We start from the raw sequence: 22,786 nt of genomic DNA on the forward strand, positions 1-22,786 counted from the left end.
AGAGCCATTATCAGGCTTGTTGGCTTTCTTAGTTGGGTGTTTTAACTCTTTCCTTATCAGTTTGAGGGAGAACATTGTAGCCAAGTATGTTAGCCAAATAATGTATTCACAGTTACCACTAAGAAAACTGCTACATAATGCTTTTACAGTTTGAGAAAAAAATCTGTTATTCTAATATTCATTTTTGAAAAATGTTAGCATGTGCGGATCATGTATTTTTTTTTTTTTAAGAGTTGATCACATTGTAAATTGAACAGATTTGTGCACCCTAGAGATACGCTGAACAGGCAAAATTTAAATTCATGTGTTTTTACAGATTTTGCCAATAAATTCAAGTTGTGGAGAAGATATTTTTATTTAATGCCCCTTACATTCTGGTGTTTCTTCAGACCCAAGAGCTTAATAAATGTAATATGTAAAAAATTAAAAAAATCCTTATACTCACCTCTCCACTCTTCTTCATCACCCATCCGGTCCTTGCAACTTATGATCCCTGGGCCTCTTACACTGAGCCATGACATCTGACTCTGATGAGGCCTAGAAGGGTTCTGTGAAAGTACACGAAGGGCCAAGATGACATGATGTCACGACATGTACAATGACCTTGCATGCACATGAGCAGAACCATCTCGGGCCTTATCAGAGCCAGAAGTCTTGGCTTATTGTGAGAGAACTGGGATTTTGGCACTCATACTGGGGATTAGAAGATGCAATGAGGACGGAACAGGTGATGGTGAGGAGCAGAATGGCCAGATAGGTAATTAATTTTGCTTGACATTGGCCCTGAAGCCATGTAAGTAGTTCATGGCCACTGTGTTGAAGTACTGCAAACTGCCTACTACCCGATGGCAATCCCAGCTCTTTTTCTGTTTAGCCAACCTGACCTTTACCGAGCTACTGTCCAGTTTCCATTGAATTACTAAAGTGGTTTCTGAACCAAGATCCTTCACATTGATTTGCTAATATCTAATAGACACATATAACATAAATAATTCCAGAGTATTGTGAAAATATGTTTTTTTTGTTTTTTTAAAATACTGTTATTCTAGTGATAGGTCAATCCAAAGGAAAAGGTAAAGGATAACTCATTTATATATTGAGCAAAAGCATATTTGTATATCAGGCCTGGTCAACCTCCCACCTCAATCAAATCTCCAAATTTTTCAAAAGAAGTTAGACTCTAATATCGTGCAGTTCACATGACGGCTACTGAGAAAACCATATGTATGTGCTGTAAATTTTTGGATGGTTTCTACTAGCGAATGCTTTATAACATAACAAATCCTAAAATTGAACTCTTCATGAAAAATAACAACATTTTTCATTTAAAATGAAATAGCATTCAATACATTTTTTGAAAAATAAAAACAAAATAGTGTATTAAGAAACATTTTATTAACAAAACAATAAATTCCACTTGCTTAGCATTTCCAGTAATGGATAAATTGGCCTTGCAACAAAATAAATTCATTTTCAATATCTATCACACAAACACAAAAAATCGGTTTTGGGCCTCATATTTTTAGTTTGGGGATGAATCAATTCACACCGTAATTCTTTTGTTTGATTTTTTTGTGTTTTTGTTTTGTTGTAAAGGCAACACGTTACAGGGTTGGAAATAAGCCACCTCATCCAGACTTCGTACAGCAAATACACGGGCAATTGAAAAATAGTTCATAAACCGAGAGTTACCCTTTCGATGATAATGGGACTAGAAACCCTGTTACGTTGGGTTCATCCTCATTTGATGAAAGTTTTCACATGATATGGTGTCGAAATGCTACAGCAAGATACATATATACTTTGATAAAATATAACTAAAAGTAACATTGATAATAAAATAGATATATATGCAAATATGAAATACAACCATTTGGTAAATGATATAGTAGATTAATGTATAAATGATAGATAAAAGTGTTGGCAAAATAGACATATACATAGAAAATATCAAAAAAACACATTTGATATTTCCATTAGCTAAAATAAAATTTGCAATATTTTATAAAAGACATGTATTTTTTTAGCTACCATGACATGTTTAATTGAATTGTTTGGCAAGTCTCATTTGGGTATAGTATTTACTGTACATCCTTTTTCGAAGACCTAAATGATGGATAGACCTATCATGCCTTGTGTAGTCCAGCATTAAATAACTTTCTTCCCTGAGTACAGCTGACTTTCAGTGGTGTCCAAACAGGATTCTTATGAGTCAAACAGGAAAAGTTATTTGATGCCCTATATTTTTTTTTCAGATGAGCTACTGATTCAAAGAATTGATCAAAAGTTCACGAAAAAAAAAAATCACTCTAGTACTAAATGTTTTTCGCAGCCCTAAGTAATAGTATTTTTTGTCAACCATAAGCTCTAGCAATCGTGTCTGTATTCTAAGCATTATTTATCAGTAGCCCAGTGAATAAAACAAGATATCTTGCTTTGTTGCCCCTGCTGTTTAAATTAATTTTAAATTCCGTCTTCCTGTCTATAATATGTGAACATCTATATTCTTCCCAGGAGGCCTTCAAGTGGGAAGACTGAGTTCTCTTGAAGTACCCACTTTTAGGTTAATATATTCTCTTTGCATTTCCTTATAAGAAAAATGCTACTCTCAACTTTTTATTTTTTTACCAGCAAGTGTTATTCGATAAAAAAGAAAAGAGTTTATCTCCTATTCTAAAGAAACAGAAAAAAAAAAGAAATTGTGAATCTCAGTTTAAGAAAAAAAAATATGTGAACACTAACACATCTAAGTTAAAAAGAAATGTAAAAATGTATGAACTTTCTCCTGTTATAATTTTTTTATATAATTTATTTTCAGTTGGAAGAAAATGAAAGCCGAAATTAAAAAAATTAAATTTTACAAAATGTATGAATAGCATTTCTGTTTCTGTTTCTTGTATTGTATATTGTATTTAAAAATAATTCTAGTGCATTCTTTTAATTAATGCTACATAAAACATTGTTTTCAATAACTGATTTTTTTTTAAAAGCATAAAAATTTCTTTGATAATTTTTTTCGCATTGTTAAAAAGTAAACGCTCCTTACAGTTAATTAGATAAGATAAAGAACTACGGAATGCCTCTGTCGGTGACTTGAATTTCGTCATTTATTTGGACTGTATTATATACCTTTACACCTTTGCAGCCCAACATACTGTAACTTGGCTGCAGCGGAATGTTGGCTATTGTGCTGTATAATATTAACATTTTTTTATTTACATTCATACACATCCCCAGTGGCATACTCACAAGAATTAAAAATAAAAAATAAAAAAAATTGGGTAATGGCGGCAATTAACTGAAACACGTCTGTTGTGTCAGACATCAGAAAACTTTCTATACCTAGCAACACTTAGAACATTTAGGTTACCAAAAATGGCAGAAGAGCAGATATATTTTGCATTGTCTATACAACAGGCTATAAAACATCACTTGTCACAGTCCAGAAAGCACATATAGATGTGTTTTATATAAACATATGTAGTAACATATTAAGCGTGCATGAAAATTTTCAATGATTGCATCTATCCCTCTTGTTTTATTTTTGAAAAAGGGCCTTATATTCCATATTTGTGAAATAAGGCCTCCATAGCATACTCTTCACAACCAGAAAGGGGCTTTGTGAAAGTTTTTGCCTTTTTTTAATACAAGTCTTCAGAAAAGCCAGCGTTACGAAGCAGACGTGTCTCAATCAATGCTTCTTCGCTTGATGATGCAAACCGCAGCTGTTTGCAAGTTCGGACAAGTCTATGCTGGCATTAGAACTTACTTTTGGAGAGAGTACTAGCACTTTGGCTGTATCCAGAATCATAGGTAGCTTTTTTTAATTTTTTTTTAATTTTAATTGTGCCTCAATGGTGGAAATTTCTGTGTGCTTTATGAATGTTTCTTGTAAATCAGTGTCTTTCCAAAACATTCCAGCCACTTAAATGGTCAGGCAGAGTAAATGAAACACTGTGGATATTCGTAAATCATGTTTGGCTCCTGTTTCTGGGAAACAAAACTGTAATATACTTGTTTATATTTTTTTCTGTTTGTTTTATATATATTTTTTTAAAAACAGTCTTTCCTTCCCGTTAGCATTCCCTGTCTTCTTTTTTTTTTTTTATTTTCAATGTGCTTCATAAAAAGTAAATAAGTTTGTTAATTTTATGTCTCAGATAAAATGAAGACTATTTCTATACACGTGTTCGTTAAGCGGCTGGGATCAGACATAATATTCCTTGTCCTTGTTTTTCTTATTTTTGTTAGAACTTTTAGCGCTGCTGGGTTGTTTCTCTTTGATCACAGCCCCATTGGACTGTGCTGAGTTACTGATGTAGTTTCGACTCTCATCCACATGATAGGAGCCTTCATCCCTATTTCGATACTTGTACATAGCGTAAAGAAGGATGAGAATGCACAAGGCTGCTGCAGCGACAATGCCGACCACCATGCCGGTCGTGCTACTTGATTCCCTGATGACCTCTGATGGCCCAGATATTTCTCTTCCTCCTGCTCTTGTTGGGTTTGCTAAAGAAAAGAAAAGAAAAATACCCCGTTACTACTGCAAAAGTTTTATGAAAAATTGACATTAGAGCTTAAAAAGGAATAAATGAAAAATAAAAGGGTAGTAATACAATTCAGTATAAAAAAAATTCCAGTACAGATCCAAAATACAATTGGAACACATTTTTCACTGGTATTCAAGAACCTATTTTTCCTTTAAATATTTTTGCTGCCCACAAGTCTTTACTCGCCTCAGTGTGGCAGCAGCTGTCAATTAGCTTTCATTTTGTCACTCAGTGTGATCGGAAAAAAAGGAAAATTTCCATTAACAATGTAGCTTTAAAATGGGAACAAGGCAATGAATTTAAATGCTAGGTAAATCAATGTTTCACCTGCTGAAATGCCTCTCATACAGAGCCCATTTCTACAATTATCTCACTTACCTATTCAGTCTTCTTGTGGAAAACGGCTGTTGATTGATGTTACCTACTGCCTTTTCAAAAGGGCTTTGAACTGGCCTGAATAATAGTGTAAACTTGCTTTTGCTCTTAAAGTAGAATGAAGGATCCGATAATGAGCTAAACAGATTTCAAACTAAAGAACAAAGTAAAAACTAATCTGGAGAAGAACTCTTCCAAAATGGATGAGCAAACGTGATGAAAACACTTTAAAGATGTTTTACACTTTTGTATCAATAGAAACTTTAAAGGGACCCTGTATAGTGAAAAAAACGCTATTAACCTGCAGATATAGGGTTAATCTACAGGTTAAAAGCGTTCTGAACCTGCCTAGCACCCGCGCTTAGAGCCCAGCTGCCAGGAGGAAATTAACTTTTTTCCTCCCGGCAGAATTTAGAGTTCAATTACGGGGGCTAAGCTGGTACGACTTTAGTCACCACTCTGTGAACAGAGAGCTGCAGCTGTAACTGCATCCCCCACACTGATTGACAGCTCCCTCATCATTGCCGGGGGCATGATTACAGTCACCACTCTCTATTCACAGATCGGTGACTGACACAGTGCTGGCGCCACCCCCGTGACTGAATGCCGAATGCTGCCGGGTTGAATACAGTTCATTTCCACCAGGCTGTGGGGCTCAAAGTGCCGGCACCAGGCAGGTTCAAAATGCTATTAACCTGCAGATTAACTCAATATCTGCAGATTGATAGCATTTTTTCACATGACAAGTTCCCTTTGTTTCTTTATCTATTAAGAATTACATATCCTATCAAAGTAATAATCACAACAGCATCAACTAAATGGTCTACAAAAGTGTCAAGAAAGGTTGAGCCTCATGTGTATATTCTACTGATTCGCTCAATGAGTTCACAGTGGGAGGAGTATATACTTTGTATCAAATCAATCCACTTATCTTCAGTAATACAGGCTGATTTGTTTCCAAGTTCACCATACTTACATAACATATAAGTGTTTCCTTTCTTTGTATAAATGTGAAAGAGAAATATTGATACTAGCCATAGTTCAACCCACCACTGAGTTTGGATCACGCTTCCAGTTTTCCTTTGAACTTGTTAACAAGAAAGCATAGATTTACCTTTTCAAAAGCCTACTACTAGAAGACCCAACATAGTGCACACATTAAGATATTATCTATTGGCATGAGGATCGAGTTGGACCAGTTAATTACTAATTCTGATTGAGTACTGGGCTAAACTTTGTATGACATTCATGGAAATATATACTGAATGTCCATTATTAGCTAGGAAAAGCATGGCATCTTTGGCATACTAACCATTAGTGATGAGTGAATCTTCTGAAATTTAAAATCAGCAAACTTGCTCAAATTCAACTGGGAAATTCAATTTGTAATACATTTATTCAATGCAATCGAATGTGCCTTATTATGCTCTGAGGTCTTTTCAGTCTCTAGAGCATAATAAGACTAGGCTAAGGAAAAAAAATGATACTCACCACCCCCTAACAATCCACTGTTCCGCAGGCAGACCATATCCAATCTGGACATTATTCTGACTATTTCTTCCAGGATCTTTGGCGCCTCTGATGCTGACTAGGTTTTATCATAGCATGAGGCCTTGTCAGTGTCAAAAACACCAAAGATATCGGAAGACAGAGTTAGACTAAAGTATCGAACTGGGTTTGCTTGGCAGTACAACTAAGAGCCAGAACAAGATTAATATAATTTTTTAAAATTTTTTAACCCCTTCCTGACCTTTTAGAATCTAGCAAAATAACATGCCATGACACAACTGGATGCATGCTAATCAAATTGCAAAATCAGATTCTGGCGAATCCAAATTTTTTGCAAAGTTTAAAGTAAAAGCAGATATGATTTACATCAAACCGATATCTCATCTTTGTTAGCCACAGTTACCTAAGTTTTTTTTATAGCTCTTTGAACGGTTGTTGATAAAGGTAACAGGGCATGCAATTTATATGGGGATCAGTAGTAATCTGCCTATTGTCATGTCACTGTGAATGGGCTACTTGCAGCTACCACTAAAAAATGTACTCACATTTTTGTAAATGAAAAATGGTGGTAAGCACTGTTACTTTAATGTTCTTGGGCTGTTGATAGAAATCCAACCAAAAATAACATCTACATGAAGATTCTTTGACTGTTAGGAATTGTGGCTCTGTGCTCCCACCTGGGAATGGAGCAGGTCCAGTGCTGTGCTTCTCCGGTCACAGGCACCGCCATTGTCCTTACCCTGGAGGCGGAGCTACTACACATGCAGGGGAACCGTCCAAATCTAAAGGAGCGTCTCGTTCTGGAGTGGTGAGATGTGTGAGGATGTGGGACGCCTTATCTTCTACTGATTTCACTGCCTGTGGAACATAGGATGCTGTGTTTCCTGGTTGCCAGGCAATGCAGGATGCTGCTGTGTCTTGCACTAGGCAGTGGTGGGATTGTGTCCATTCCGCTATGCAAGTTAGCAGGGAGTGGTTGTCTTGGGATGATTGCGAGGTATTCAACACCTGATCATTATCTTCAGCATCAGGGGTGCTATTGAACCTTGTTCCCTGCTCAGTTCTGTTTATTGCAGTTCCTACGTGTTGTGGTGGTGAGTGGTGCTAGCATTATTGGTTATCTTTCCAGGGCTTTTCTTAGGGGTCTTCTCCTTCCCTCTTCTATCTTGCTAGGGGTCCTTGCAGAGGTACACAACTGGTTCTTGACTAGGCACCGGCCACGTCACCAGACACCAGCTGACCGGCAATTGTGGGCCTGGGAAGGGCTCTGCCAAACTCCCCTTTTCATACTGGGAGCTGGGTGAAAAGTATTCCCGGCCTTCAAGAGCTCACCTAGCTGGGCAGCTGGCGCCAAGTGCATCTGTGGCTGGGCCTTCCTGCGTTAGCACATAATACTGACCTCCAATGTTTCTATTACTCTCTAAATAACAGTGATAGGCCAATGGACTGTACAATTTTGACCTAGGCAAATTAGATTGTCATTCAAAATGAGGATAAGGACTGATATTAATAATTACCATCAGGTACCTGTACAGCAGTATGGAATATATTGGAGCTAAATCTGCAATTTCAGGTTCTCATGTTCTACAGGCAGTGAAATCAGTAGAAGATAAGGCGTCCCACGTCCTCACACATCCCACCACTCCAGAACGTGATGCTTCTTTAGATTTTGATGGTTTCCCTGCACATGTAGTAGTTCTGCCTCCAGGGTAAAGACAATGGCGGTGCCCGTGACCGGAGCAGCAATTTCATATACTAACTAGAGTTGTACTAAGGCTTGCCTTCACCCTGAACTTTATCTCATTGCCCCTAGCCATATATATTGAAATTCATTGACCAATGCTCATTGTCTTGTGTAATCCCCCTCATGACTCTGAAGCTAATGGACATGCTCCTTACCTGTCCATGTTGTAATCCAGCCTTACCATATTGTTTTACTACTTTTTCCTATCCCTTTTTACATTTAACCATCACTTTTTACTGAAGGTCATTGAGCCTCATAATATAATTTTCTAATATTAAAATGTCAAGAAAAGTAAATAGGAAGTAATCCAAATCTTTTTTTATCGCTATACAAATGCATTCATAATGAGTAAGTAAATATGTTGATGCAGTTCGTGCAGCTCAGAGCACTGAATAATTGAAAACTTTATAGAAGAAGTCCTGATCCCATTGTCCCTCCTGAGTGACAAGGCCCGGGCTATCTTTACCCGCACTGAAAATTCCTTTTGGAATCAATGCGGTGCTTTATTCAATAGTTGACATTCTTTGTGTAAGTCTTGTAGCTGTTTCTCTGTAGATAACAATTCTATCTTTTTATGGATCAAAGTTTTCAGTTTCGGCGTGCTTTAAGTGAATTACATTTCTTTTATCTTCTGTTTTATTATTGTTTGCCTATATTTTAAATGAAGCATAAAGAAGTGTCACTCTGGGCTTATCTTGACTACCGTCTAATGTCAAATCTGTGTTTAAGCTTCCATTTTCTTTATGTTCTTTTTTATCGCCATAGTTTTCATAATACAGCAGAGAACAGGGGAAATATTCCCCCGCATTAGTCTGCATTTTAACAGGAAACCTATCTTTTGTACAGTATCCTGTTTACCAAATTATGTAACCGCAGACTCCCTAGATATTGTGTTTATGACAGTCTTTCTGTTGGTGCTAACATTTTAACTATAAAATCCCTTGATTCTTTCTGGAATCAATTACATTGTTTAGATCCTTGTTAATATCATCAATTCCTATCAAACTAAATGAAATGGACCTTCTTATTTGAAGACCCAACCTATTAGGAAAATGTAAGCCACCTGATCCCAGTTTTAAGGGATTATCCAGGACTTGTACTATTTTTATGCATGAAGCTAAAAACTAACAGGCAGATAGTTGCTAAATAGTTGCCTCTTCTGCACTGAGACAATATCTGTCAGCTCAGCCGGCCATCCTGCAACTTCAATTCACCACTAGCCAAGAAAGCAGCTTTTCCTATTCCACTCTGTCGACAGATAGGGCGTGTTACTACCGACATCATGCTGATTGACAGCCAGCTCCTCACAGTTAGGCTGCGGTCACCCAACCTTTTTTCTTTATCTGAGATAATCGGGCTCATTATGCTAATCACACTCTGATCAGAGTATGATCATAATGTGGTCTAATTCTCTTGGATGAGGAGAAGATAGAGAAAAAAAAATTCTCCATCTTCTCCATTCTGTTACTGTACTTGGAAATTTTACTTTGCTGCAGTTCAATTTTTTCCACGGGCTAATTGACTTGCATGGCCGAGAGCGATCCGATATACTAATGCAAATTGTACATGCTGCAAGTTTTTCCTCTGAAAAAATTGGACATGTGCACAACCCTATAGAATAACATTGACCCGAGTGCGATTCAATGTTTTCTCAGATTGTACTCAGACTCAAAAGACAGTCGTCTGCACGAGCCCTTAGGAAGCCAGCTGTCAATCAGCATGACATCAGCGGATACAACCCATCAACCGAGAAGACATCAACGTGACGTCCGCGGAAGCCACAGTATCGTCGGCAGGACCAGTCCGTTATCAACTACCTGCTTATTAGTTCTTAACCCCATGCGAAAAAATAATGCAAAGTGACTGCCAGTGATGACTTGATGCCTTCAATGACGAAATTGGTTGTGCATAATGGTGGGCTTACACTGGCAGATTTCTTCAAGAAAACTGGAAGGCACTCACCGGACTATGTTAAAATGCTTCTTTATTGTTTCTTCTTTAAAAACATCCCAAGCTAGGGCATATTTGTCATGCTGTTCTTGATGACGGCCTGTTTGATCCGTTGAAGCGCGTGTCAACGCGAAACAGCCATCGTCAAGAACAGCATTACATATATGCCCTAGCTTGGGATGTTTTTAAAGAAGAAACAATAAAGAAGAATTTTAACATAGTCCGGTGGTTGCCTTCCACTTTTCTTGAACTATTCACAGTATCTTTTGTCGATGAATGGAAGCTTTTTTTGCACCCAGGACTTGAAGGGATAGGTGCTTAGTCCTGCTATATGAAGGAGTGATTGGAGGCGTAGGTGCTGGTTTTCCTGTTGCTCATTCCAATTGAACTGGCAGATTTCTGCCCATAACTAGCATCGATCAACCATAAAACAAGCAATATACACCAAATTTTGCCCATGTATCTTTTTAAAAAACGTTGCCAAAAATTACATATTTTTTGACAATTGGTAAATTTAATTAAATTAAGAATTTTTTTTTTACATATTTTCAAAAAGAAAATATTTTGATGCTGATAGGGTTATTTCCTGAGGATAATTCATGAAGCAATACCTGATGCTAACATATATTGTAAACAGCAGGCTATCCTTGAGAATATTCAATAGTTATAGTATGCTATCCATCATTTAATACCATGTTTACTACCACCTTCTTTATGTAAATCCATAGATCTGGCATAAGGTGGAAGGAATAGTTCTATAAAACTTTGGATTTATTAGTCTAGAGTCACAGGTCTTATTTAGTTGTCTGGTCTCGTACATTCAGATGAACATCAATATTTGCCTTCGTCCTCACCTGGCTTCATAGAGCAGTTATTGCACATTTGCTTTTATATCTAGCAGGTGGCTTACCTTTATTTAAAGCTTGTCCTTCCTTATCATGCTGTGAAGTTTAATTGGCACGGACAATATCATTCTGCTATTATCATTATACAGCAATAATGATCATACGGATGGGTTAGCGGCTATTAAACGCCTTGCAGGCAATAATCACTATGCTATTTCAGTAGTTATAGACTTGCCGTTTTAATCCAGGCATATAGCATAAGATTAGAAATGGGACTGAGCGAGATACCATATAGCCACCCCAGTTACGTGAACATGTATATCCAGCTTATTGATTTTCTGAAATGTGCTCAGTGTTTATGATACTGTTACTAGACTTTCGGGAAATGTAATGATAATGGAGGGTGATGTAATGCTATTATAGTTACATGTTTTACTGCACTATATACTGTAGTAGATAATCACATTTAATAGGAATGTATCATTGCCTTTACATTTAGAGGATTACAAATAGAAATCTGCTTACGTATATTGTATATCTTTTACTTATAAACATGGATTAGTGTTACTACATAGTCTGAGTACTGATGTATGGTTTCCCTTATGAATCACCATATTCAACCCACAAAGCAAAATTTTAAAAACTTTCATTCAATTTTCAGAGGGGTTCACAGGGAATATATATATATATATATATATATATATATATATATCTATATATCTATCTATATCTATGTATGTATAAACGAAAAAAATCTATAATAAATTCTTAAATAAAATATTTTTAAATAGAAAATTTCTCTAGTCTAGGGAGGTAATCACTATAGAATTAAAATGATCACCGTATTACACTGACAGAAACATTTCTTAGCATTTTAATAAGGCAGGTGTCTGTCAGCATGTGCAGTAGGGTGCTCTGCCCCCTCCCTTCATGCGCATCCAGTAGATATTGTGATCTAACACTGGAGATATCATGGGTGCTGAGGTAAGAAGAGGCTGCTCTCACTGCTCTCCATCCTGTCTATCTAATCTAATACTGGAGATTCCAGGGGAGCTGAGGTAAGAAGAGGCTGCTCACACTGCTGTCCACTCTGTCCATTTGATCTAATACTGGAGATGCCAGGAGTGCTTAGGTAAGAAGAGGCTGCTCACACTTCTGTCCACTCTGTCTGTCTGATCTAATACTATAACTACCAGGGATGCTGAGGTAAGAAGAGGCTGCTCACACTGCTGTCCACCCAGTCTTTCTGATCTAATACTGGAGATACCAGGCGTGCTGAAGTAAAATGAGGCTACTCACATTGCTGTTTACCCTGTCTATCTGATCTAATACTGGCAATACCGGGGGTGCTTAAATAAGAAGAGGCTGTTCACACTGCTGCCACCCAGTCTGTCTGATCTAATACTGGAGTTATAAGGAGTGCCGAGGTAAAAAGAGGCCGCTTGCACTGGTGTCCTCCCTGTCTATATGATATAATAAATAGACAGGGTGGGGGGATGGGCAGCACATTTTTAGCTTTTTCTCATTACATACACTTATGCAGCTGTAGCTCTCTTCTCATAGTTCTCTCAACTCTGCTGTACTGCCCCTTCCCCCACTCTGACTGCTAAAAGAAAACTAAAGAAGTGTTAGTTGTAATCAGGTGCAGCATTGAAGCAGTGCTGACAGCGCTATAAGCTCTGCTGTACTGTTCCTCCCCTCACATTGGCTTACTGTGCTGAAGAAGTGTTAGTTGCAATCACACTCAGCTCTGATTGGAGATCAGGAGAGCAGACTGTCAGTCATTACATGTCTAAAACTGGTAACGCCCCTTCCGTTTTCATTTAAAATAAGCTCTGGAGGCAGATTCTCAGGGAGATCTATGTCATGCCCATAGATCTTAACAGATCATATAAGAAAAATGTGTATTTCTCTGAAATAAGAAATTGGATCACAGACATCAAAGTTATTATTTCATTCAACACTGCAGACTTTCCTGCCCATATAGACGGCTTAGGAGGGTTGATCCTTCTGACAGATTCCCAGAGAACTCCTTTTAAGATTTTTCTTATCATAATAGATAATAAATGTCTCATCGCTCATGATCCAACCATTGTGTCCCCCACTGATCATTGATACGACCACCAATCAGAAAACTTCTGCGATCAGCAATTGTTTGAATGCCTGCTTACATGCCTGTTTACATAGGCAGACCAAAGTAAATGATCGTTCAGTGCACACAGACTGCCACGGTTCTCGGCAATGCAAGTCCTGCTTACACATGCTGTACCACAGGGAACGATGATCTTTTATGCTTCATAAAAGATCATTTCACTCGATGAATGAGCATTTTGGTCATTCAATGGGTGATCGGCAGCCTGTTAACAAGCCAAGATAATTGTGAAAGGAGCATTTTAACAACGCTCATTCATGAGTATCTTGCAGTGTAGATTCCCCTCTAGTCCTCACTATGATCTGAATTGAATGGAGCTCCATGATTGTGCAAAACCGTTGGTGTTTCATTCTGTGTCTATGCTAATCATAGTGATAGTTAAGTAGACCTGATTCCCTCATTGTCCTAAACATCGTTGGTTCCATTGGTAGGACCTCAAACATACTGCAATGATAAGTACGGTGCATTGCAAGACCCAACAAATTGATTTTTATTATATTTTACATTTTTTTACTTTGTAAACATTATGCAGAAGCTATTAAATTATGTATCATTTTTGTGAAAGGGTATCAAATCTCTACATTGACCAGTTATAATACTACTGTTATCATGGGTAGAAGGGCCAAAGGCAAAAGTCACTTTTGCGACCACACTTTCTATAGCTATTAAATACGGAGAACTCAGTTTTGCAATGTATGTGCAGGATTCAAAAATACCACAAAAAATGGCAAACTTTAGACAGTGCCAAACATATGTAGGCATAAATATGCCTGGATGCACAATGAAACTACCTGGGTCTCCCAATTCAGGATGATGACGAAGACAAAGAGCATAAGTAATTTGCCAGCATGAATACATAATACGCAAGGTTTTATTGGAAAACCATAATAAAAAAAAATTGGATGCCTAGTAAAAAAAAATTCCCATATTTTCTGGATGCTAGTAAACTCCTTTTCTTCTACAATTAGGAGTTTATTCCTTTACTATTGTATTATGTTACTCCACTGGACAGATCCACTTTTAAAAAAAGAAGATTTGGCTTAAAGAAAAAACACTAATCTCTACAGGGTAAAAAGATATTTGTTTAATTGCCAATGGAAGTTCTTAGAACGATCATTAATTTTCTGAATTATCAGGACACACTACTTGTTTTATCCCAGGATTAACAATCATACTCTAAAAAGACCCGAATTCTGTGACTCTGGAGGGAATTACAAGGAGAAAAATCACAATTACGATGTAATAGGCTTAGCTGCTGTTAAATAATACTACCATGTTGTGTCACCACCCATCTTCATACATTAGTCTGCAATTTCTGTTACTTTTTAGCTATGATTCTTATTACCATAGTACCAAATATCTATTTAGCTTGCACGTATCCTTCAGAAAAACAATTTATCCTTTATATTGGAGCAAGTATTTCTGCTTTTATCATCAAATATCACACGTTTATGTTGAATAAAAAAGGAAAACAATATATTGCTACTATAAAAAATAGTTTCCCACAGGACACTATTGGTCAATGGCTTAAAAGATTTAGCATCTTGGGCAATTAGGAGATCACATGATATCAGCTCTATAACTTTAAATATAGATTATTAATGTAATTCAGATCAAACCCTGTTAATCTTTTTATAAGAAATATAGTTCATAGAAATAAATATTATTAATAATATTAATACTAATAATAATAATATCAACAAGCCAAGTTAATATAATTTATTTGGAACTATTAAGAATAATTCTATCTTTCATTGTTACCCCAAATAAAGAATTTGTACCCATCTGACAGTTTTTGCAGAATTAAAAAAAAAAAGAAAAATGTAAAACAATAAAATCCTTATGTCTGCTTCAGATTCAAGACTCTTGAATTAGAAAATTAAAACATCATCATATAAGATAGTGAGGGAATGATAAGGAGAGGCAAAAATAAACAGAACAAGAATAACCTCCCAGGAACCTAAAGAGGCGAAAGGAAGAGGAACTGGGAAGGAAAACAAACAGACTCACTGCAGGAATTAAACTGGTAACCCCCTTAGCTAGAGGACTGGAACTTTTAAACCCAAGTCCACCTAGAGGTATAGCCAGCAATAATGTGCAGTGAAGGGTAAACATATAAAACCCAACCCAAAATGTGATAGGGCAGACCAAAATAGGAAAATGGAAAACACCTGGAAAGGAGCTAACCAAGAAGGGGGAAAAAGGCAATTGGAACCATCCACATTTGGACAGGGAAGAACAGGCAATAGCTCAGCAGACAGAGGAACCGATCAAGCAGCAACAGGTCAGCAGATTGAATCCCTAAACCGAGCCATGACACCCATCAACATATTGCCCAAGGGGGCAAATAAACTTATCTAAAGGATGGTGAGTTAGGCTACATTGATTTAGTATAATACTGCTATTGGTGACTACCTATATATTCTATCAGTGTAGCTTATACGTATATTAGATGCTCTGTCATGACTGCAGTCCTGACATAATATATTTTCTTTAGAGGGTATATCAAACAACCTCACTTGCTACTAAAATAATAGCTCACAGCTTCCCCAACAATGTTTCGCTCTAATGGCATCATCAGAAGAAATGAAGCTCACAATAACATTAACGAAAAGTTATATTTTAATTCCCAGTCCTTTAGATAGGATTATTTGCCTCTTTGGACGATTTATTGTTGTGAATTTCTTCATTCCTACATGGACTGTCGAAAACAGCTTTGTTCATCTTTAAGCCAAGAAGAAAGGGCAGGAGAACACATCTATATCTTAGACTAGATGCACATATTTGTGTGAACTGTCGGTGTGTTGTCCAATTATCTAATTTACAGTATACAATGTGATTTTCTTGATTTTGTTTGGATATTCTATCTCTCAATGTTAAAATTAACCTACCATTAAAATTATAGACTGTTCATGTCTTTGTCAGTGGGCAAATATACAAAAACAGCAAGGGATCAGATACTTATTTCCCCCAGTGTATCCATAGGCACGCACTGAGCCAACCTAACCCCAAAATGCTGCCCGATTGGCATAAGCACTGTGGTGTGAACATAGTCTACCGAAGCCTTTTATTCACTAATTATAATAATTGCATTACTATTATTGTCGTTATTGTTATTCCTCGTGTCCGGAGCTGTCATCTAGAGAACATCACAGAGAACTTCATATGTGATGCTCGGTGACTGACAATAGAAATCTGAAGACACACACTGCCTGTCACTGTCTGCTAGCAGGTGGCTGCTGGCATAGATAGCAGCTGTTCCTGCTACATCTGTATAATTTAAATGCAAGAGGAGAAGCATTGTCAGACATCAAACATTTCTCAGTAGAGTTTTTAAGGTGAATATCTAATGAAAACTAGCTGTATATTTAATACCGCCAATACAAATCTGAAACATGCTACAATACAGCTGCCAGGGAAAGGTTTAGGCTAGACCCTTCCCCGCCTTGTCTTGCATCACTTATTTATTGTAATCTTACAGATGTGGAAAATGTTATTGCACCCATTGGCACATTAAGGCGTTTGAGCAAAAAAGCGTATTAGAGCAGTCCGCTTTTCAAAGCGACCTAATGCATTGTTAATGCAGCTTTCACCTACTGGAACATTAAGCAAGTCATTTCACAATACACCAGTGGGAGCAATAAAGTTTGCTACATCTGTAAGGGAGATGCACTTTTGATATTTCAGTAAATCTGGCACGACTTTAGTCATATACATCTTGATTTATTACTGTAATATGAACAGTTTGCATTTGCATTAAAATATTAAAATAAATATATAGAAGGTATTAAGGAAAATGATATACTGCATTAATGTTCAGATCCCATGAATGAGCATACAGACATACAGAAATGGCACAACCTAAAAGGGAACCTTTCGGCTTATTCATGCTTCCTGAAACACGGGTAGCATGAATCAGATACTGGCTCTGTTAGTGCAGCCATGGATGTTTCGCTCTGAGTTTTTTCAGAGGCAGAACACCTTAAAGTGGCAACTGAGGATGATGCCACAAGGATGGCTAGTCCAAGAGGCAGATCCCTAGCGTTTTCTCCCTGCACCTCTCCCTTTGACTTACTGGTCTGTCCTTATACACCCACAAAGAAAGAGATCTGGTAGTCTAGGGGAGTGGGACATGGAGAAGCTACTGGAGACCTGCCTGTTGGACTACTCATCCTAGTCGCATTGTCTCAAAGCATATTTTTTTCTGAAACGTGACAGCATTTCAGAGTTGAACATACACAGCTACAATTACAAAGCTCGTATCTCATTCTGCCCAATACGCGGGCAGCCTTAATTGTCTGATGGGCTTCCTTTAATCACAAATGAAATAGTTGTCCATACACTTTACAAAGATGTGTTTAACCAACTGTTTCTCGCAAATGCATGCACACATAGTTTGGCCATGTCTGCATTTGTTCTTTCTGGGAGGAGGGGGCAAACCACTGCCAGACAACTATGACAACAGCTTATATTTCCCTAAGAATAAAATGATTGGACATGTCATACACTTATTTTCCCAAAAAATCTTCAATGGGGGAGAATCAGGCACCCCTCTACACATCAGAATGTCCAACATTTATCGTCTGTGTATGCTAACCACAAGAAGTACATAATCCATGGGACCCCCCTCTCTTTTTATAGTTCAGCTAATTGGAACAATGGGAAGATTTACTGAACAAAATTTGCCAGGATTTGGGCTTAACTTGATTCAAAAACTGTCTTACATGCTTTCCACATATTTTAGACAATTTTTGCCCCCAGATGAAGTAGGGTCAAAAAGCGTTTCGGGGTCCGAGGTGGTGGCTGATGTGGTGACACAGTCTATTATTATTTTGGGGGGTATGTCTGATTATAATGTATCTTTATTTTTCCACTACTGATTTTATTTTTTGTGCATTACATTGCACCAAATATCTATATATCTAACTTGCTTAATTGTACAGGGTGGGCCATTTATATGGAAACACCTAAATTAAATGGGAACGGTTGGTGATATCAACTTCCTGTTTCTGGCACATTAGTATATGGGAGGGGGAAAACTTCTCCAGATGGGTGGTGACCATGGCGGCCATTTTGAAGTTGGCCATTTTGGATCCAACTTTATTTTTTTCAATGGAAAGAGGGTAATGTGACACATCAAACTTATTGAGAATTTCCTAAAAAAACAATGGTGTGCTTGGTTTTAACGTAACTTTATTCTTTAATGAGTTTTTTACAAGTTTATGACAACTTATAAAATGTGTTCAAAGTGATGCCCATTGTGTTGGATTGTCAATGCAACTCTCTTCTCCCACTCTTGACACACTGATAGCAACACCGCAGAAGAAATGCTAGCACAGGCTTCCAGTATCCATTGTTTCAGATGCTGCACATCTCGTATCTTGATGGTATGGTGTGGTATATGGGGTACAAAGATAGTAGGACCATTCTTCATCAATGGACACCTCAATGCCACTGGATATCTAAAATTGCTACATGATGAACATGATGATGTGTTGCCCTCTTTATGCACTGAAGATGGCACGTTCCCTGAGTTTTTCCAACAAGATGGTGCACCACCACTTTATGGATGTCAGGTCCGAGCATTCCTACATGAACAGTTTCCTGGAAAGTGGATTGGTCATCGTAGGACAGTTGAATGGCCACCAAGGTCTCCCGATCTGATCCCCTTAGACTTTTATCTTTGGCGTCATCTGAAGGCAATTATCTATGCTGTGAAGGTACGAGATGTGCAGCATCTGAAAAAACGGAACATACTGGAAGCCTGTGCTAGCAATTTTTCTGCGGTGTTGCTATCAGTGTTTCAAGAGTAGGAGAAGAGTGTGGCATTGAAAATCCAACACAATGGGCAGCACTTTGAACATAAACTTGTTTTGGCCATAAACTGGTAAAAAACTCATGAAAGAATAAAGTTATGTTAAAACCAAGCACACCATTGTTTTCTTATGAAATTCTCAATAAGTTTGAAGTGTCACATGACCCTCTTCCCATTTAAAAAAATAAAGTTGGATCCAAAATGGCCGTCTTCAAAATGCCCGCCATGGTCACCATCCATCTGGAAAAGTTTCCCCCCCCCCCATATACTAATGTGCCATAAACAGGAAGTTGATATCACCAACCATTCCCATTTCATTTAGGTATATCCATATAAATGGCCCACCCTGTATTTCAGTTACATTTGTGGATATACTGTATTTCTGTGCCTATACATACTTATTATCATTACTCCTTGATAGTATTCTGCCATCTGGTGGCTTCCCTTTGCATCGTAATCTTATTTTAATTATTTTGTGTCTCTTATCGGCCTCCCCTTACTTTAATTGTTCCTTGTTTTAACTTTTAAATTTTATTTTTATTGTGTAGATATGTATCAAATTCCCATAGACAATGAATGGAGAAACGTTGCGTGTTCTCGGAGATCGGTGGGAGCCCCAATCTGTAAGCCAAAGAGGGCAACTACTATAAGGGGCTCTTTTGTAAATATCCTTACTACATAGCACTGGGTAACATAAAGGTATTTCTATAACCTGGATCAATTATTATTATTATTATTATTATTTATTATTATAGCGCCATTTATTCCATGGCGCTTTACATGTGATAGGGATATACATAACAAAAGCATTTACATAATCTTAACAAAACGAGTCAGCGACTGGTACAGGAGGAGCGAGGACCCTGCCCGCGAGGGCTCACAGTCTACGAGGGATGGGTGAGGATACAGTAGGTGAGGGTAGAGCTGGTCGTGCAGTGGTGTTTACTGCAGGTTGTAGGCTTGTCGGAAGAGGTGGGTCTTCAGGTTCCTTTTGAAGGTTTCCACGGTCGGCGAGAGTCTGATATGTTGGGGTAGAGAGTTCCAGAGTAGGGGGGAAGCACGGGAGAAATCTTGTATACGAGTGTGGGAGGAGGAGATAAGAGGGGAGTAGAGCAGGAGATCTTGTGAGGATCGGAGGTTGCGTGCAGGTAAGTACCGGGAGACTAGGTCACAGATGTATGGGGGAGACAGGTTGTGGATGGCTTTGTATGCCATGGTTAGAGTTTTGAACTGAATTCTCTGGGCAATAGGGAGCCAGTGAAGGGATTGACAGAGAGGAGAGGCGGGGGGACAGGTGGATTAGTCGAGCAGCAGAGTTTAGGATAGATTGGAGAGGTGCAAGAGTGTTGGAAGGGATGCCACGGAGCAGGAGGTTGCAGTAGTCAAGGCGGGATATGATGAGGGCGTGCACTAGTGTTTTTGCAGAGTCTTTGCTGAGGAATGCACGGATCCGGGAGATGTTTTTGAGTTGCAGATGGCTCCCCATATAGTTCAATTATATCAATAAATGAAATAGGATCGTTAATTGGTTTATACCTTGTCAAGACTCTAGAATGTAGGTTACAATCTCCATAGGGATAGACCCAATGAATGAATTACATACCTTGCCTAAAAATATACCCTGAACGTGCTTTTAACCTAAATATATAGTAATTACAACTCAGGAATAAGGCATATATATATATATATATATATTTTTTTTTTTTTAATGCAAATTTTCACTATATCACTGTATATGCCGCAGAAGTACACTTTGATATTGGCAAAAACAATCTAATGATTTACTTAAGGGCACATAAATATTATATATGCAGGATTTATAAGAATTTCTGCAATACATAATTTAGTGCATTTCCCGAATATTTACAAATGGATCCCATATGGGAAAAATAGCTAAATTAAAATTTTATTGCAGCTACAATGTTAATGAACAATAGGTGTATTTTTAATTTTACATTTAAAATCATATTTTTTCATGTGTTTATGTTGGTAGTGATATAGAAACTATGTCTATATAGTAGAAATATAAGCTTCACACTTAAGGGGCAAAACCACATGGGATGCAAAAGGTGAGATCATATCTAGATTTAGAATCTAATCAGACTTTTATCATATAAAGGGATAGCAGTGCTCATTATCTATACTATGATATCACTGTGCGCATTCCCCTATATAGCATGCTTTGTTTGTTATTCTTGTGCTGTGATATCACTGTGTGCATTATCCCTGTATTATGATGCTGTGATTACTATTCCAGTACTATGACATCTCTGTGTGCATTATTCATGTATTATGATGCTGTTCTTAGCTTTCATGTACTGTGACATCACTGTGTGCATTATCCCTTTATTATGATGCTTTGTTTTGCGTTCATGCATTATCCATGTATTTTGATGCTGTGTTTAGCTTTTCTGTACTGTGACATCACTGTGTGCATTATCCATGTATTTTGATGCTGTGTTTAGCTTTCCTGTACTGCAAAATCACTGTGTGGATTATCCATGTATCATGATGCTGTGTTTATCTTTCTTGTACTGTGACATCACTGTGTGCATTATACGTTTATTATGATGCTTTCTTTACTATTCCTGTACCGTGACATCACTGTGTGCATTATCCGTGTATTATGATGCAGTGTTTATCTTTCTTGTACTGTGACATCACTGTGTGCATTATCCATGTTTTTTGATGCTATGTTTATCTTTCCTGTACTGTGACATCACTGTGTGCATTATCCATGTTTTATGATGCTGTGTTTACCTTTCCTCTACTGGGACATCACTGTGTGAATTATCCCTTTATCATGATGCTCTTTTTACCGTTAATGTACTGTGACATCACTGGGTGCATTTTCCCATTTATTATGATGGTGTGTTTACTATTCCCATATTGCGACATCACTGTGTGCATTATCCATGTATAATTATGTTGCATTTATCCTTATTACTGTTCTATGCCAACACTTTGGACATAATTCTTATATAGTGGCATCACCATGTTCAAAACCCCTTTTTCTATGACTTTAGTGCTTAATATTCATGTAATACGACATGAATGTGTTAAATAATTATTCCTATTTTGCGATATCCTAGTGAACATCATCACTTTCTGTGACACCATATTGCACAACATCATACTATTCCTGTACTGTAACATCACTGTGTGCTTTATCCTTATACTGTATTTTGATGCTGTATTACCGTATTCCTGATGTGTTACATGAATGTAGGTATTATTTTTGTACATTTATGTTGTTCTTTGATTATAACACAATGATATCACTGTGTGCAACAACCTTTTGACTTGACATTGTTTGCTATCTGTGCACTGTGACATCAGTGTGAGCTTTAAGCCAATATATTTACTATTTCTTCATTACTCCTGTAATGTTACATCACTATGGGTATTACAGTGTCTCTGTATCATTGTCACGCTAGCTGTGAGGACAACACAAAGGGGAAAGGGAAAGGGAGCCCAGACACTAGGGAAAGGGGGAAGAGGTGACCTCCTAATCTGGACTAGCGTCACCCTTTCTTCCCCTAATGTCCCTTTTCAGCCTCCGCAGCTGTTGCCGATCACGTGCCTCCCCCTGCTATCCCTGGCGTAAGGCTATAGCTGGGGAGGGAAAGAGATGAGCACTAGTCAACCTCCGCTAGCACTCCAAAGACAAAAGGGGAAGACAACACAAGGGAATAACAACTTAGCTTAGAAGAAACTCCAACAGGGCACATGGCCTTAAGACTCCAAAAGAGGACGTGATGCTGCTTCAGCCAAGTTCCAAGTAGAAATTAGTATAACCGATGAAGCCCACCTGGAGAGACAAGGTATATATACACCCAGGCA

At 37.7% G+C, this 22,786-nt stretch overlaps 1 protein-coding gene across 20 annotated transcripts in view; it reads right to left on the reverse strand.

Moving 5' to 3' along the window:
* Positions 1-1,376: 1,376 nt before the first annotated feature.
* Positions 1,377-22,786, reverse strand: part of NRXN1 (neurexin 1) — a 1,901,072-nt gene continuing 1,879,662 nt past the window's right edge. For all 20 annotated transcript variants that reach the window (XM_073672110.1, XM_073672115.1, XM_073672114.1 and 17 more), the window contains one exon: positions 1,377-4,512. In XM_073672110.1, coding sequence (XP_073528211.1) covers positions 4,208-4,512 — 305 coding nt within the window. In that variant the 3' untranslated portion in view covers positions 1,377-4,207. The remainder of the gene's footprint in view (positions 4,513-22,786) is intronic.

Source organism: Phyllobates terribilis, unplaced genomic scaffold (assembly GCF_046119375.1).
Source record: "Phyllobates terribilis strain yellow unplaced genomic scaffold, ASM4611937v1 Scaffold_3__8_contigs__length_932513732, whole genome shotgun sequence".
Classification (NCBI taxonomy): domain Eukaryota; kingdom Metazoa; phylum Chordata; class Amphibia; order Anura; family Dendrobatidae; genus Phyllobates; species Phyllobates terribilis.